Genomic DNA, 16,783 nt, shown 5'->3' with positions numbered 1-16,783 from the left:
ATGGACAGAGGAGCCTGGTGGGCTCCAGTCCATGGGGGCTGCAGGGTCGAACACAGCTGAAGCGACTTAGCAGCAGCAGAGTAGCCAATTTAACAATGTTTTGATAGTTTCAGGTGAACAAGGAAGGGACTTGGCCACACATATACAAGTCTCCATTCTCCCCCAAACCCCCCTCCCATCCAGGCTGCCACATAACATTGAGCAGAGTTCCATGTTTAGTTCTTTTTAACATGGATGTGTATGTTCTTTGTCACATTAACAATTAGGATCAGCTGTGTGGCCGGGACCCCACCCTCACTGATGAGCTGCTGAATATCCTCACAGAGCTAACTCAACTCAGCAAGACCACCAACGCAAAGGTGGCGCTGCGAGCGCGCCAGGTAAGGACATGAGTTGGTTGTCCTGAGGGAGGGATGGTCTTCACAGATTGGGCAGTCCGTTCATGAGCTCTTCCCCAGCACCTTCCAAAGGTCATGCAATTTCCCACATATGTCTCATTGCCTTCAGAACAAATGTTGTCATGTGCTGTATGTTTTTTTAAAGAGAGTGGAAAAGATTAACCTCAAATTTCTTTAAAATAGGAGCCCACCCCCATCATAAAGTCCCGTTATCATTATAAGTGAGGTAGAGGAAAGGAAACTGAAGGAAGACAATAGGTGTAATATTTCTTACTTTACAAAGGGAGCTTAGAAGCAGGTGAAACTTTTAAGTCTATAGCAAAGCATCAAGTGTGGAAAGCAGAAAGATGATGAAATGAATCTTCAGTGCTGGCAATCAGCGTGACCCCAGAGCAGTCCAGTTAGTTTCACCCCGTAGTCTGCATTTCCACCCCAGAAGGTTTCAGCAGGGAAGCCAGGGTTTGGCACTCCCTTTGTGTTTGTGTTCCAGTGCGCGGGCATCGACAAGGAAGCAGCATTTGAAGCTGTTCAGTGACCTTCTGCTTTCTCTACAATTGCATCCATGTCACTGAATTACTCAAAGTTATTGAACCTCTGAGCGACCTGCTGAGGGTATTCAGGTCCCACCATGTCCCTCTTTGTCTGCAGCACTGCTTTCCTTCTCTCTGCCCCTCACACGTGTGGGTGTCACATTCTGACGCCCTCTCCTCTGCCGAGTACCTGGGGCTGTCGGAGCAGCTTTTCCTAGTCTGTCTTTCCCCTTTAGAGTTACAAGAGGCTAGCTCTGCAGCGTCCCCCTTCCCTACAGCTGCTCCCTGCCAGGCCTGATTCCCAATTAGCAGCTAGTTGTGCAGTCCCCAGCACCACTGATGGAGCTTGATGGAGGTGGTTTGCTCTCCCTTCCCTCCCCCAACCCCCCACTGGAGATCGCTCACCACGCAAATCATGGCGAGAGTCACCTGAGACGCAGTACTTGGTGGCCCTGGCTTTCTGTTACAGGGCCTGGAAGTGCTGGTACTCAGCCTCTGTTTTATCTTTGATGCCTGCACACCCAGATTTATATTTATTGCTTTTGTACAGAGCTGCCTAATGGGAGCCTAGAATGATCACTCCCTCCGGAACTCAGCGCCTCTTATTTTGCTCTCACTCTAGGTTCTTATTGCTTCCCATTTGCCATCATATGAGCTTCGCCACAACCAAGTTGAGTCTATCTTCCTATCAGCCATTGACATGTACGGACATCAGTTTTGCATCGAGAACCTGCAGGTATACATACATTACAACCCTTTTCTACCCCTCTACACTGCTGTCCCGTTCATTCCCAAGCAGAGTTTAATTAAGTAATCAGTTCAGTCAATTATGATTTTCTGTGTAATAAAGTTTCATCTGTTGACTTTATAAGATGATTTGTACTTTTTTTTTCCCCCATAAAAATGCTGTTAGAATTGTGGCTTAGCTTAAAAGTTTTATAGGCTGGCCTTGATGGAAGTGTCCTATTGAGGTCTTCACCTCTTGTGCTTTTATCTAGAAAGTGTTCTAGGACACAATGAAGTGGTAGTGCTGGTTGATTTCTGATATTTGAAATCAGATGTATAAATAAGTTAAACAGGGAAAAGCTACTTAAATAATCATGTAATTTTATTTTAATGCTTACTGTTAGGCTTTGTACAGAGCCAGTTTTATGAAAGAATATTGGCTAATTTTGCTGCTAATTCAAAGAACCTTGACTGTTGTTTTTTAAACATCATTTCCTCAGGAATGATTTTGTATTTTTCTACTTGGAAATAATGATATTATCATACCTAGCCAAGGGAATCTTCCGGCTTTCTCTCATATTTCCTTCTGGGGAAACTAAGGAAGTGGGGACGGAGTTGGGGGTGGGGAAGATATTTTTGTTTATTTGGTTCATAGTTGAAATAGAGAGTTCAAATCTATGGTTTACCATAGTGGAGTACTGAGACAATATATTAAATGTTAAGTTCAGCTATATGTCAGAAAGGATAATAATAGCCATAAACATTTAATAGCATATAATTAATGCACTGTTAATACATGTCTAAGAATTTTACATATACTGTCTAACACTACAGCTCTTGAGGATAGGTATTATTATTTTCCCCATTTTGTATCTGAGGAAGCCAAGGCAGAGAGAAGGTAAGTTCATGCAAAGAGAAGATAAGTTTACAAGTTTGCAGACAAAAATGCTTAAAGTTTCACTAATGCTTCTAATGCTAAATATTGTCCATCGGAATTGTTCTCTTATGGATGTAATGTTTGAAGCTTGTCTTTGTACCTTCCAGAAACTCATCTTGTCTGAAACGTCAATTTTTGATGTCCTACCAAACTTCTTCTATCACAGCAACCAGGTCGTGAGGATGGCAGCTCTGGAGGTGGGTTCTCATAGTAACATGACATCACCTTTTTCTCAGCTTCTGGCCGACTCCTTTTGCCTGCTTGGCTATTGTTATCAGTCCTTCTTCTTTGGCCGTAACCGTTGGTTCTCCAGAGTAGAGTCTTTTCCTCTGAAATAAATGCTGGACTTCGGTCTTGCTCTTAGTCACGTCTGTCAGCTGATCACCAGTTTCTGGGTTCCAGTCATAGCTACCAGCATTTTTCAGTTCTACTTTCCAGGTACTTGAATCCTTCCATTTCATAGTGATGAGGATGCCCTGTAATACCATAAGTGAAAAAATATGTGGCTGATCAGAACAGTACCATTTTGTGATTTGGGCCAAGTAAAATGGATTCTAGTCATATTCTGAATTGTCAAGCAGTTCTTATGAACTTATGAACTATTTCAGCATGAGAAGGAAAGTTTAATGAACTGTGCTTTAGGTGCTTTATTTTTCTCATTTAATCTTCCAAATACTTCATGAAGTAGAAGAAAGTAAGACTGAGAGGTTAAGTGACTTGTCTATATTCACATGGATAATAAGTGGAAGAGTTTGCATTTGAACCCAGCTCATTCTGACTCACGGACTTTGCTGTGTCCACTGTAGCATACCTGTCTCATTAAGCGCAAAAATTGCAGCCCCCAAATACTGCTGTAAAGTTTGCCAAAAGATGTTTTTTGGAGGTGAGGAAAAGGAGTGTCTTAGATGATTTTTATGTGATGTGACACTACAGTCTTCTGCATGCTCCTTTGGGTTACTTTTTATTTGTATTCTGTGGGGAGACTGTCATGAATCCCACTCAGTAAATACCAAAATTGGAAAACATCTAAGTGTTCTACAATGCTTTTATGCTATTTAATGCAAAGTTTCCTTGTATACCTCACATGCTGATAGGATTCCACGTTCCATCATGTGTGCACGGCAAATTGGCTGTGAAGTTCATGAGGTTGAACTGACAGGTTTTCCTGAGAAACAGCTTGTTGCTGTTTCTTTGAGTCAAGTTAGTGTATTTGAGATATTATATGTCAAATTATGCCTTCAGATTTTGCCTAGGATTTGGGCAATATGAACAATGTAAAATTGATTTGGGCCAGTGGGGAAACAGAAGAAAGATACAAGATAGTGAATGAGTGAGACTGTACTTCAGTTGTTCCTGTTTTGTATCTTCACGCCTCAGGTGGCCCAGAATCAGCACCTCTCATTTTTCTCCCTGTTTGCTTTCATCTTTTTTTTTACAAAAAAAATTATTTATTTGGCTGCATCAGGTCTTCATTGTGGCACGTGGGATCTTGATTGTGGTGCTTGGGCTCCTCTCCAGGTGCAGCGTGCAGGCTCCAGAGGACGTGGACTCTGCAGTTGTGGCACATGGGATTGTTGCCCTGGGGGGCATGTGGGGTCTTCCTGGACCAGGGATCAAACCCATGTCCCCTGCATTAGAAAGTGGATTCTTAATCGTAAACCATCAGGGAAGTCCCTGATTTTATCTTCTGTTGAAATCATCATGGTTCTGTATGCTCTTCTGCTAATGATCAAAGTTTCTCTCGAGTTTAGGTTTGTGTAAAGGGCTTTCAGCACACCTAGAGGTGTCCAGCGGAGGCAGGCTGGTTTCCTTTCCATTTATAGTCATGGGTATAGTTGTAAGACTCTAGCCTTATTGATTAAAGCAAGGTATGTATGTATGTATTCAGCACTGGGACTTCTGTCAGCATAGACCACCTTCTTCTGCACCATACGTCTCTTTTCAGGACTCCTTTCCCTGGGCTAACTGCTTCTGAGTTTCTGTTTTTCAAGTGTATTTACTGAGGATTATTTTTTAACCAGGTGTATGTTCGAAGGGCTTATATAGCCTATGAACTTAATAGCGTACAACACCGGCAGCTGAAGGACAACACCTGCGTGGTGGAATTCCAGTTCATGCTGCCCACATCGCATCCAAACAGGTGAGTCTGAGCTGGTGCGTGCACCTGAGCCAACCAGAGCGCTATCCAGAGAGTGTGGGGGTGGGGAATGGGTAATGTGTGTGACCGTTCTCTGTGGTGATTTTTTTAGCTAGAAATGTAGAGCAGACAATGAATACACTTAAACCATGAGAGAAGAGCCTCTTGGCAGCTATTTCTTTTTTTTTTTACTTTTTGATCTTTGACCTGGAGAGAGGAGGCAGTATGGTCTAATTGAGATACAAGGTTAAGATTATTCCATTCATTTTTACTTGTGTTCTGTCACGGAGGAGGCATAGTTCTTTCTTTTTTTTAATTAGAAAGAATTTACTGGCATTTTAATTTCTGGAGTTTTGCCAGAAAATCACATTTATAGCAGTTTAAGTCAACAGGATGTAAAAATATTTTGGGTGGAATGCCTTTTTTCCCTTTATGTTTGCTGTGGTTTGAACCTGAACCAGTTTCATGATCTCTCCAAAAACACACATGTAAATTTAGCAGTTGAAATTTAGTTTTTAAAAAGCACACTTCAGAAAGCAAACTTAAATTCAAGTAAATTACTCACATAAGCTATGTTAATTCCATTAATTTTACCTTCTTACGCCCTTAAAAAAATGTACATATGGAAATTTGTTTCCAGTTCTAACAATAATACCAAAATATTGCTTTGGTTTTAAGATGGAAATACTTTATATAATAATCTCATTTCTTTTTTAAGTATTCCCAGGCAGTGAAAAACCTAGGAATTTCATCCCCACCTCTAGTCATCTCCCTTCCGTACTTTCATTCTCCTCAGTAATACCACAGGAAATATAAATAACCACAGCCAATCTTAAGCTGCACCCCCTCCGTTTCTTCTTTATGGCCTTTGGTTCTTCACTCTGTATTACAAAGTACCTTGTCTTTGGGGATCCTTAGTTACAGGCAACAGAAATGGTTCTGTTCTGAATTGCCACTTCACCCAAAGCAATAGCAACTCTTCTAGAGACAAAGAGGTGTGCGCGGAGACTTGCGGCCACTGAATGCCAGTGTTGATCCAGCAGAGGTCAGCAGCCGAGCAGCAGCGTCTTCAGAAAAAAGTACTTGTCTTCTTTGTCTCAGGAGGTCCTTTCACTCCTCTCCCTCGAAAATACCTTATGGCTGGCAGAGAAAAGCGTATATCCTTGATTTAGCAAGCATCTCTCGGTACATTTTCGCCTCCATGGATTTCAGAATCTCATTTTCCAGAAACGAATGGCTGTCCTTCAGCGAGCGGGCAAGGTACTCATGGCACACACGGGCTCAGCGCTCGGGCTTCTTTCTTCTCCTGCATCCCTTGAATAATTGTAGAGCACTACACGCTATACTTCCCACCCTCTGTAATTCTCAGGACTTTGGCTTTTTCTTCCTGCTTTGGGCAGTGATCTGTAGTCGGGCTGCAGCACTGCTTCTCATCTTCTTCCCTCCTCATTGCTCCCCTTGTCTTTCGGAATTGCTCTCCCTGTCCTACTTTCTTTATTTGAGGATCTGTGTCCAGTTTGGTGAGGGAAAGTCGGTTGGAAAATTGAGAGGAATGCCTCTGAACTGTTAAGAAATCTTATTCACCTTTCCTTCTCAGGGGTGTGGCTCTGATATGATTGTTCTTGATATGGTTTCAAGATGTGTATACCTGTCCCTCCCAACATCCAAGGGGTACTCATTCTTCTGGAGACCTGAACAGTATCTCGCTGTAGTCTTGCTGTCTTTCTAAAGTCTTCCTTGGTTGTGTGTATACAGAATAATAAACTTAAACAACAGAAGCCGTATTGTAACTGCTTCAATAAAGACTTAAAAAAATAGAAGGAAAGATAAAATAATCTTTGTGAAAACCAGAGAAAATGCCCAGATTGCTTTAATGCTGTTTTAGATCTAAAGTCCTTTTGTTAGTTTAGTAATATGAAATTTATTGTTGTTTAGTGGCTAAGTAGTGTCCGACCCTTTTGTGACCCCATGGACTGTAGCCCACCAGGCCCCTCTGTCTATGGGATTTCCCAGGCACGAATACTGGAGTGGGTGGCCATTTCCTTCTCCAGGGCATATTCCCAACCTAGGGATTGAACCTGTGTCTCCTGCATTGCCAGGTGGGATTCTTTACTACTGAGCCACCAGGGAAGCCCATAAAATGAATTATCAGCTTTTAATTACAGAATACTGTATTCAATTTTTAGAACATAGTTTATTCAGTTATTACGAATTTGCTTGAATTTAGTTTTGTAAGATCTTTCCTTTTCTTACAAATGTTTCTGTTAACAATTTGCAGTTATGACTTTATCCTGACATCAGTTGGTATACTGTAATTCAGTTCTGACATTTACCACCTGGTGTTAAATGCCACACGTTAAGGGTTCAGGTCTTCACAAAATTGCCCCTACTTCAGAATGTGGCCACAAGTAGGTTTCCCCGGCTGCCCAGAGTTCTGACCAACTGGCTATTATTTTGGGAGTACCCATGACTCCTTCGAGTTTAGTAATTCACTAGAACAACTTATAGAACTCAGCAAAGTACTGTACATATAATCAGAGTTTTATTATAAAAGATACAGATCCAGATCAACTCAATGAAGAGATACATAGAGTGAGGTCTGAGTGGGTCCTAAACACAGAGTTTTCCCCTTCTTTCCCTGTATAATCTGGTTATGTAGTCCTCCCAGCATATCAATTTGTTCACCAACCAAGAAGTTCCATTAAACTTCCGGGTCCAGCGTTTCTATCAGGATTTCATTACGATGGCACCATTGATTGAATCATTGGTCACTTGATTAAACTCACTCTTCAGCTCCTGTCCACTCCCCAGAGGTCCAGGTGACCCTCTAGTCATATGGTTGGTTTTTCTAGTGAGCAGACCCTGTCCTGAGTTATCTCATCTCTTCACATAAACTAGGTGTGATCCACGGAACTCATGAATAATGAAGGCACTTCTATTACTTGAGAAATTCCAAGGATTTAGAGTCTGTCCCCCAGGAACTGGGGACAAAGGCCAAGTTCTTTATTATTTCATAGACCTACCACCCTTATGAAAGAAATCTAGAGTATCTCAGTTTTAGCTATTTTTGAGCCAAGTTCCAACTTTTTTCCCTAACCTCAGGACTTTTGTTATTTTCTATTCTTGTTATCAACAGCAGGCAATAAGCATTATTATTTCTAATTCTACAGAAGTCAATTACAAGAGACTGTCTACCAGTGTTCATTCCACTCTCAGTTCAATAAAATTCAAGGACACGATTATGTCCACTAACCTCTAGATTAGTGATTCTCAGAATCAGCAGCTAAGTATTTTAAAAAATAAACCTACTGGTTTCCTGGCTCTCAAGATTCTGATTCATTTCGAACCACAGTCCAGGGTATCGCTTTTTGAAAAAGCTTGCCTCTGATAATTCTGTTGAACATCTGCAGTTGAGAATCAGTACTACTAGACTTTCCTTGGTGACTCAGCTGGTAAAGAATCAGCCTGCAATTCGGGAGACTTGGGTTCTATCCCTGGGTTTGGAAGATCCCCTGGAGAAGGGAATGGCTACCCACTCCAGTATTCTGGCCTGGAGAATTCCATGGACCGTATAGTACATGGGGTTACAAAGAGTCGGACACGACTGAGCAACTTTGACTTTCATTTTCACCACTAGACTGGCACTGTCCAATAGAAATATATTGGACATATATTGCAAGCCATATATATAATTTTAAATTTTCTATTGGGCATATCTAAAAAGAAACAGATAAAATAATTACTTTTTTTTTTTTGCTGCACCACACTGCATGGCTTGTGGGATCTTAGTTCCCTGACCAGAGATTGAACCTGGGCCCTCAGCAGTGAGAGAGCAGAGTTCTAACTACTGGACTGCCAGGAAATGCTCAGATAAAGTTACTTTAACATTTTATTTAATCCATTGTATCCAAAGTTTCATTTTAATATGTAATAGAAAGTTATTAACCAGATATTTTCCATTCTTCTTACTAACTCTTTGGAATTTAGAGTGTATTCTCTGCTTCCAACACGTCTCAGTACAGACTAGCCATATTTCCGGCACTTCCTAACCACATAGTCAACTCAACTGATCAAGAATTAATTAGGACAGTCACACTGGGTGCTCTTTGTTTTATGTTAGTGCTAGTGCCCCAGAAGAATTTTTTTTTACAAACTTTTATGTTTCTTATTATGTAAATGGTTACAGGAACCATTCACTTCTGACACTGTAGATGTACTACAGTATTTTATACGTGCTTTAAAAATTATTCATTGAGAACAGAGAACAGGCATATGAATATACACATTTTACATATCTAATGCTAAATAGGATTTTATACTTTCTGAGTATTATGTTTGGGAGGTAACAAACCAAAAATTCTTGGGGAAAAAAATACATACATTCTTAAACCAGTTCTTTGCATTTTCTTTCCTGATCCTTGGTCTTCCCATTCCTAGCCAGTCATTCCTTTGAAATAGAGCAAAACCTATCCAGCAAGTCCTTGGGAGTATCTTTCTACGCTGTATTTACAAAGCAAGACTACAGTCTCTTGTTGTGTACGGGGGCATCTTGTGGAATCCCGTTCCTGTAGTTTGTTTTTGACTAGTGATTTCGCCCCGGTGGGTTGGGATGAAACATGGCTCTCTGTCTGCAGACTGACAACAGCAGGGTATTTTTTCAGGAAAATGCCCTAGAGGCCACTTGGATTGAAGACCATGTCCCGTTTGTACATGTTTTGATTTTTTAGAGAAGTAGACAAAACACAAGTAGCCACCCTGGCAGGTAAGTGGAGCGGGCTCTGAGAAGAGAGAAGACACCCTCCCTCTTTTTTTTCTTTTTTTTTTTTTTAGCACACTTGAGCAGTTAGCATGTAGCGGACATGTTTGGTGCCTTTTTGCTTAAATTTATTGAGGTACTTTGTATTGCTTGACGTTTTTTAATACTTAAATTTTTTAAAAAATTTATTGTGGAAAGAACATTTAACATGAGATCTACCTTCTTAAATTTTTAAGTATATAGTATATTATTGACTTTAGGTACAGTGTGGCACAGCATTAACTCTCTGGCTTATATCTGGAGTGAAACTTGTTTGATGTTTAATTACTCTGTGTTTCAGTATAATTTGACTGTGGTGTTTTTTTTTTTTTTTTTTCTGATACACCTCTGAGTGTTAGGAAAGGCATCAGATGACTAAAAAGTCATTTAAAAGAAATATCATTTCTTATATCTGTGACCTTTCTTATCATCCTTCTTGCTAGGTAGGCTTCAGCTAAGGTATATTATCTTCTTCTTGATCTTCCATGCAAGAGTTCCAATTTTTTTTTGGGGGGGGAACTGTAGTTGGAACTTATTTAGCATCGTCAGGTCTTACTCACCAGAGTATCCAGATATTAGACCTTTACCGAGGGAAACTCCTGGCCCAGATATACCCTATTCTTGTTAAATTCCCTTCTTAAATTCCTGACTTAAGCATAGTAGGAAACCAGTGTATATGGAACACCTAAATATATGAGAAATGTGTGTATTTTCTACTCTCTTTATCTTCTTAGCAAGTAAGGACTATGTCCTATTGTATGTGAATTTTTTTTTTTGAGGGGAGGTAATTTTGTATCTCTCTCTCTTTTTTTTTTTTTAAAGGTAATATGTAGCCAGTTAGCAATAGTCCTTCAGAGAGAAATGAGTGGGTTTCTTTTAGTCATTTTCTTGGTGCAGGCGAAGTCATGATAGCTGGTCCACACTGAGAGAACATTTTATTACCATGCAGACTTTTAGGACTTAATTCTTTTTCGTCCAAGATTCCATCAGACCAGCTCTTCATTGAGTTCAACCAGTATTCTGCATGGATTAATCCTAGAACTCAAACTGCTATCATGTAGTATTCCCTTTTCTCTTTTTCCAGGGAGGCCCAGAGTTTAGATTCACAGGTGTGTGTGTGTGTATTTTTTCTTATTCTGAATCCCTAGTTTTATCATTCTCTTGTGCTGGTGATAGAAAAGCTTGTTACACTAAGGCCTCATCCTAAATGTATTTTTGATGACTCATCAAATCGTTTGACATTCACAATTTTATTTAGCTTTGGACGTATTAAGCAACTCATAATAATCTGGAAACAAATAGGTTCTTTAGGCAGCCTGTGTATTTCATCTTCTAAAATATAACTATACTTATGCAAACATATGTAAAGCATATTATCCCATAAACTCTGTAGCTATGCATATGGCTGTGCATATTATGACAGTCTGGGAGTATGAAATTTAAAACTCCAAATGATTTTCGTAAGTAATACCTATTAGTGAACATAGTTTGTTTTTTAAAACTTTTCATCTGTGATTCAGATAAGAAGCATCACAGTTGAATCAGAAGATGGAAGTACAATTTGTTGTGTATTTCTGTACATATATAATGGGTGAAGACTGATTTCTTAGACGGAAATCAATGTTTTAAGTTAACTTGAATTGCACTGCACTTCTGCTATTTGCTCCTTGTGAACTTGGCCCCCTATGATAGAATATTTTCAAACACTTTCCACTTCTCTTGTCTCACATCCAGAAGAGATCGTCTGTGTTCTCCCCTGATAGCACTTTTCGGTCACGACTGGATTTAGGCTCTTGACGCCTTCAGTTTCACTGTAGGTGGGTGGCCTCCGGACCTTCTTTTCATGAAGGAGGTTGTGAGGAAGTTTAGAAGTCAAAAGCCCCTACCATGGGACTCATCAGTGACCCATTGCCATTCTTGAGAATCCTGGTAATCTTTGACACCCAGAGATTAGAACCCTTCTTTGGCTTGTACTGAGACACTCAGAAGTCATCCAATTTGTAGCAATTTTTAGCAGTGGGAGTGCTTGGTGGTAGTTGGCAGGCCAGAATGAGCTATAGATAAATAAAACCCCTACAGCTCTTGCTTCCTTCATTCAAGGGTGTCTGCTGATAAGATGCAAGCATCTGGCAGAAGGAAAGATTCTCAGCAGGTTTAAGTGCTTACCATCATGCTTTCTGGTATCCGTGGCTCAGTTTCTGGTCTCTGCTGTGTTATTTTGGCACTCTAGACTCGTAAGATTGGAGAGTCAGGTTTAAAACTCTCAATATATCGTTAAGGGAGTCCAAGGTCCCTTCTTCTCAAGGAGGGCTAGCTGATTTCAGGGGGAGAGAAAAGCGGACTCCTGGGCACCTGTAAATCCTGTAGTTTCGTGCTGTGGATTTGTAGCTAATTATACAGCAGGCGATAGTAATGTATTGTAGCTCTTTTGGCACACTCGTTTCAGAAAGAGCAGAACCTTCCAGCAGAGCAAAGAAGGGCTTGGAAGGAGGCTGCAGATGAATGAAGCAATGATCATTTTACTGTAAACGAAAGCTCTGCCATGGGATTGGGGCATCTGAGCAGCAAGGAGGTGGTCAGGGAGACGCCAGCAGAAATACATGGTTCGGATGTGTTTTACGGCTCCTGATTCGGACTCTTCTGCAGAAACATAGTCACGCAAGGAGACCACCACTGGTCACAGCCAGTCAAATTGCTCTTTCTCCTATGGTACTGCTGTTAGCAACCACTAGTAGGTTATTCAGCCGACCTCTTCCGATTCTGCTTTGCTGCCTGATTTCAAAAGATTTTCCTTATCCTGGCTCTGAGTCACAGCTTGGTATAACACTGCTTGTTTGCATGCATCCCCATCATTTTCCTATAGGGTCTCCTTTTTTTTCCCCTACAAGTTAGAAGGCAGAAGAATCGGAAACATTTTTATATGATAAAAGATTTATGTAGGGCCAGCTCGAATTCAGCAAAATGAAATTCAGCTGGAAGGGATGGTAAAAGGCTCTGAGAACTTGTGACTGCCAGAGAATCAGTGTTCCTTAAATAAAGAGGATTCAGCCAGCCAGCAGCAACTCTGACTTTGCATTCATATTGAAGCAGGCTCTCCAGCCACCCTAGGCAAGCAGATCAATAAAATCAGAGGTGACTTAATGCTGGGGACCTCAGCAGTCAAAGGATTTGTCTTGTCCTTCTTTAAATTTAGTCTATATCGATGTGGAATGCTAGCCTCCGGAGCTGAGGTGAGAAAATGCCAGGTCTGGTTTCTGGTTTATGACACTTTATTTAGCAGTGTCCTTGGAAAACATCCCCTTTGATTTCTCAGTTACCACATCTGTAAAATGGAGCTAATCTCCTGGAAGGAAAATGATTCTAATATTTTTCAAAACATGGTGAATGAAGATTCATTGTCTTAAGTTCTCTGAAGACCTAAACAGCAAATATCTTACAAATGAATTTATACTTTTTTTTTTTTCGTATTTGAGGATGCAATTGATTGCCCTAACAGAGATTGAGCAGTTTGTTTATTTTTGCATGATGAGTATGCAGTGAAATGGGGCAGATTTTATTTTATTTTCAGCTATATAAATGGAATATTTGACTCATACACGATCTCTGTGTTGGTTGTTGATTTCTGTGCAGACCACCGATCGAGCTTTCTGGTATATCACAATAGTGTGCAGCGTGCCCCATCGGTCATTTTCTTAAATTGATCAAATAGCCCCTTTATAGAGTAATAAAATATATAAATGATTGTTATGGACACGGCTAAGTATTTACTTTGTAGTAGAGAGTTTAACCTTCCCTGCTTATCTCCCCAACAGCCCCACAGCTTCTTATTCTACCGAAGGGGATAAACTGATTCTAAACTTACCTCCTACATGATCGATTTGAGGCCGGTCCTTTAAAGACTGGAGATGTTGGGAGTTTTGTTCTTACCCCATACTGCGTAGATGGTGCCCAATTCTATAACAAAGCAGCAGGGGGCTCCCTGTGCGAGCTAGCGGATTGCTGATAGAGAAGGGCTGTCTTTTTGTTGGTGGAGTTCTTTTCAATTCAGGCCCTTTTCTGCTGGAAACTTGGCCCTCACCCTGGGAAGGACTCCCTAAGGGATTCGAGTGGCGCCACAGAAGCAGTAAGACCGTTTTATTAGTGTAAGAAATTGGTTAACAGTTGAGAGAGATTACCCTGGTTTCTGAATCCCTGAACTCTGGATGCGAAGGAGCCTGAGATGCTTTGTTTGTAGGGTCCTTCTCTCTGAACTGAAGTTTATCGTTTAGAGCCTGTGCAGGTGGCCTTTTTCTTAAGAATCCTTTATATCTTAAAAGGAAGACTTTCCTATATTCTTATTAGCATTTACTATTAGTTTTCTGCTTCTGCTCTAGAACCCACGAGTGCTTGTTGTTTGCTGATGAGGACCAGGTGCATGATATCGAAGGACCTCTTGTAAAATGAAACCCGTTCCCCCAAAGAAAAACTGAAAGAATCCAAAGAGCAAAGGTGCAGGGTTTTGCAGTCAGAGGTTGCTCTTGCTGCCTTAGGAGTCTGCTCTGTGATACAGGTTTGATGCAGAGAGCATCACTACTCACAAATCACGCGAGGTATACAGTTTGTGTGCCGTGATATGTCACTGCTCTTTATTTATATGGCCAGCTCAGTCTATTCTGCTCCTTTCACTGCCGTGGAGAGTGCATCATTTTCCTCCCTCTCTCCTCCTTCCCACATATCATCAGCACCACCCACTCTGTTCTGCCCATTAAGTCCTCTGTGTGCCAGAAAACCCCAACAATGATTAAATGCTGATAAAAGAGCGTTAGAAGGTTAAGATATCAACCAATCAACCCCCTTACAGGACTCCTAAATTGTGGGTGGTGAGTGTAACTTTTCCGTTTTACCATTGAAAATAAGGGCTTTTATTTGGGTTGTTTTGGTTTGTTTGTTTCAGTTGAGGAAATGACTGATGTCAAATTAAAGGGGGAGAAAAGCATTGGTGGTAAAGACCAAAGAGAATGCAAGAGACTTGCTTCACAGTTTCCATTCTTATCCTAATGTTCCTCTCATGCTTCAGAAGCATTCTCTATCAGGAAATTCTAGGGCTTGCCAAATTTAGGTAAGCTTGTTTTCATGGAAGGCCCAGAGATTTTAAATGTTTAAATGTCATGATTGCCCTAAATTCATTTCATTTTAAAAAATGTTAATTCATTTTTAACAGTTTATACTAGTCTAATCAGGGAATCGTTAGTCATCACCTTCCTGCATAATTTTAGCTTTAGGCTCCATTAGCACAGAATACCTGTCTTTCCTATACCACCCCCACCCCCACCCCCACCGCTCTACAGGAGTGGGGTGAAAGAGAACTAGAAAAAGTACTTGGGAACCCAGATTCCTGGTGTCTTTTCTCTAGAGGAGAGTTTTTAGGTTCCTCACACATCCTAGAAGATCAGTTAACGTAGGGAGGGCTGTGGCGTCAGCTTCTCTGAACCTCCTTATGGCATTTTTAGTAAAACAGGAACAAGTAAGATGCTCTCAGAATCTTGTCAAGAATTATACCTCATGTTGAAGCTTAAGATAATATACCATATCATACAGCTTCAATTAATTTTCATGAGCCTGTCTTTTATCTTTATTCTGCATTATTTTTTGGTAATAGAGCTATAGAAAAAATATAGTAAATACACTTTGACCCTTTCCATCAACAGCTGCTATGGTAAGGTAGGTCAGCCTCTTTGGAGGCACCCAGCAGGTGGAAGCGTAATAAGCACTTAATTATGTCTGCTGAAGGCCAGAGCCACCAAATTGGGACTCCTCAGGACTGGTCTGTATCTGCTCTGACAGTTCTTTTATTGTGGCTTTCCCTAACCTATTGGTAACTAACTGTGGTTGTTTAATTACAGAGGGAACATCCCCACGCTAAACAGGTACCGTATATTTAGTTTTTTCCAATTAAAAGCATCTTTTTTTGTAACTTAGTGAAACCAGGAGAAAAAAATAACACTTCCCTTGACAAGCTAATATGTTATCTTTCTGCTGGGAGGTCCTGTGCTCCCCTTTGGACATACTAAACTATACTTTCTGTTTGGAAAACATGTCTTCAGCTTTTCTCCAGCCATTCAAAAAGCAACACTCAAAAAGTATGGAACAGCTCCTGTCTAGCTGTGGACGATAGGGGAATGAATCACCTGTCTGATGTTCAGCTTTGCTGTAAACGTCTTCTGCTAAGCTCTCCGTCTAGTTTGGGGCTTTCAGAGGAGAAACCCTTATGGTCACTCCTATCCTGGCAAACTGTTCCTCAGTTTTTCAGTTTTTTAGTTTCTCTAATTTGTATCTCCTTTTTGAGGAATGCACAGGCAGAAATAGCTGATCTCATGTTTTATCAGTTTGTTAGCTGTTTTTCTAAAGTATTAACGTTGTCATGCAAGTCAAGTTTTATGTCAGACCTGTAATGAGATTAACACTGGAAGAGTGTATCTAAAGTTTTGATGTGTGTATCCCTGTGAAGATGTTTCCAGACTGATATAACACAGAGTGGTACTTTTAATATGTTGAGTTCCTTCTGCTCCTGAACCCAGCAAGGCAACACAATGCAAGTTTGAGAGGATAGAAATTCTGATTGGAATCCCCCAAGTGCTAAAGCTGGTGCTGAGCTCTTTGTAGATGACCAGCTGTACACTGAAAGATGTATAGACTTGTGTTTATTTTGTGCCTCTCCCTTTAAATATCAAGTCATCACAACTGGTTATAGCTTTTATAGCCTCCAGTTTGGATGGGGAGAGGAAAGGGAGTGCTTCTGTTTGGTCCTCTGTCTGCTCTTGGAGGGTAGGCTTGCTTCATTCCTGCCTGCCTTTAGCTGTCCTGGCCCAAGAGCATAGTACCAGGGGAAACCGGAAATGCCATGGGGTTTCGGTTGAGCGATAAAGATGCTTAACCCCATGCTTGCCGCAAACACAACCTGTTAGCAACTTCAGGAGTTCCGTTTAAGGATTATCTGGACTCTCTTTCCTGTCTTAACACCAGGCAGGTAGAAAAGATACAATGCCTCACAAACTTGCTCCTTTACTAAATACATTTGGTGATCCTAGAAAAGAGGATGATAGCCTTTCTGAGTTCATCCAGCTCTGAATCCTGTTTCTAGTGAGCGCCATGTATAAGACTTGCTTGCCATGTGCTTCGTCTGTCTGTCTCATTCATGGTATCAATGGTTTCCTCTCCCACTCTACCTCCTAGTCCCTGGTACTGTCAGAAGATGAAGTACTTTTTCATGGTCATCTGCCG

General features: G+C 40.9%; 1 protein-coding gene across 7 annotated transcripts in view; it reads left to right on the top strand.

Moving 5' to 3' along the window:
* Window positions 1-16,783, top strand: part of ACACA (acetyl-CoA carboxylase alpha) — a 276,125-nt gene that overhangs the window by 145,707 nt on the left and 113,635 nt on the right. For 6 of the 7 annotated variants that reach the window (XM_043902905.1, XM_043902907.1, XM_043902908.1 and 3 more), the window contains 5 exons: window positions 267-380; window positions 1,551-1,664; window positions 2,699-2,788; window positions 4,613-4,731; window positions 15,406-15,429. In XM_043902905.1, the coding sequence (XP_043758840.1) occupies window positions 267-380; window positions 1,551-1,664; window positions 2,699-2,788; window positions 4,613-4,731; window positions 15,406-15,429 (461 nt within the window). The remainder of the gene's footprint in view (window positions 1-266; window positions 381-1,550; window positions 1,665-2,698; window positions 2,789-4,612; window positions 4,732-15,405; window positions 15,430-16,783) is intronic. The other variant, XM_043902904.1, reaches the window with a different exon arrangement.

The sequence above is a fragment of the Cervus elaphus genome, chromosome 5 (genome assembly GCF_910594005.1).
Source record: "Cervus elaphus chromosome 5, mCerEla1.1, whole genome shotgun sequence".
NCBI lineage: Eukaryota > Metazoa > Chordata > Mammalia > Artiodactyla > Cervidae > Cervus > Cervus elaphus.
This window is presented reverse-complemented; position numbering and strand designations above follow the sequence as displayed.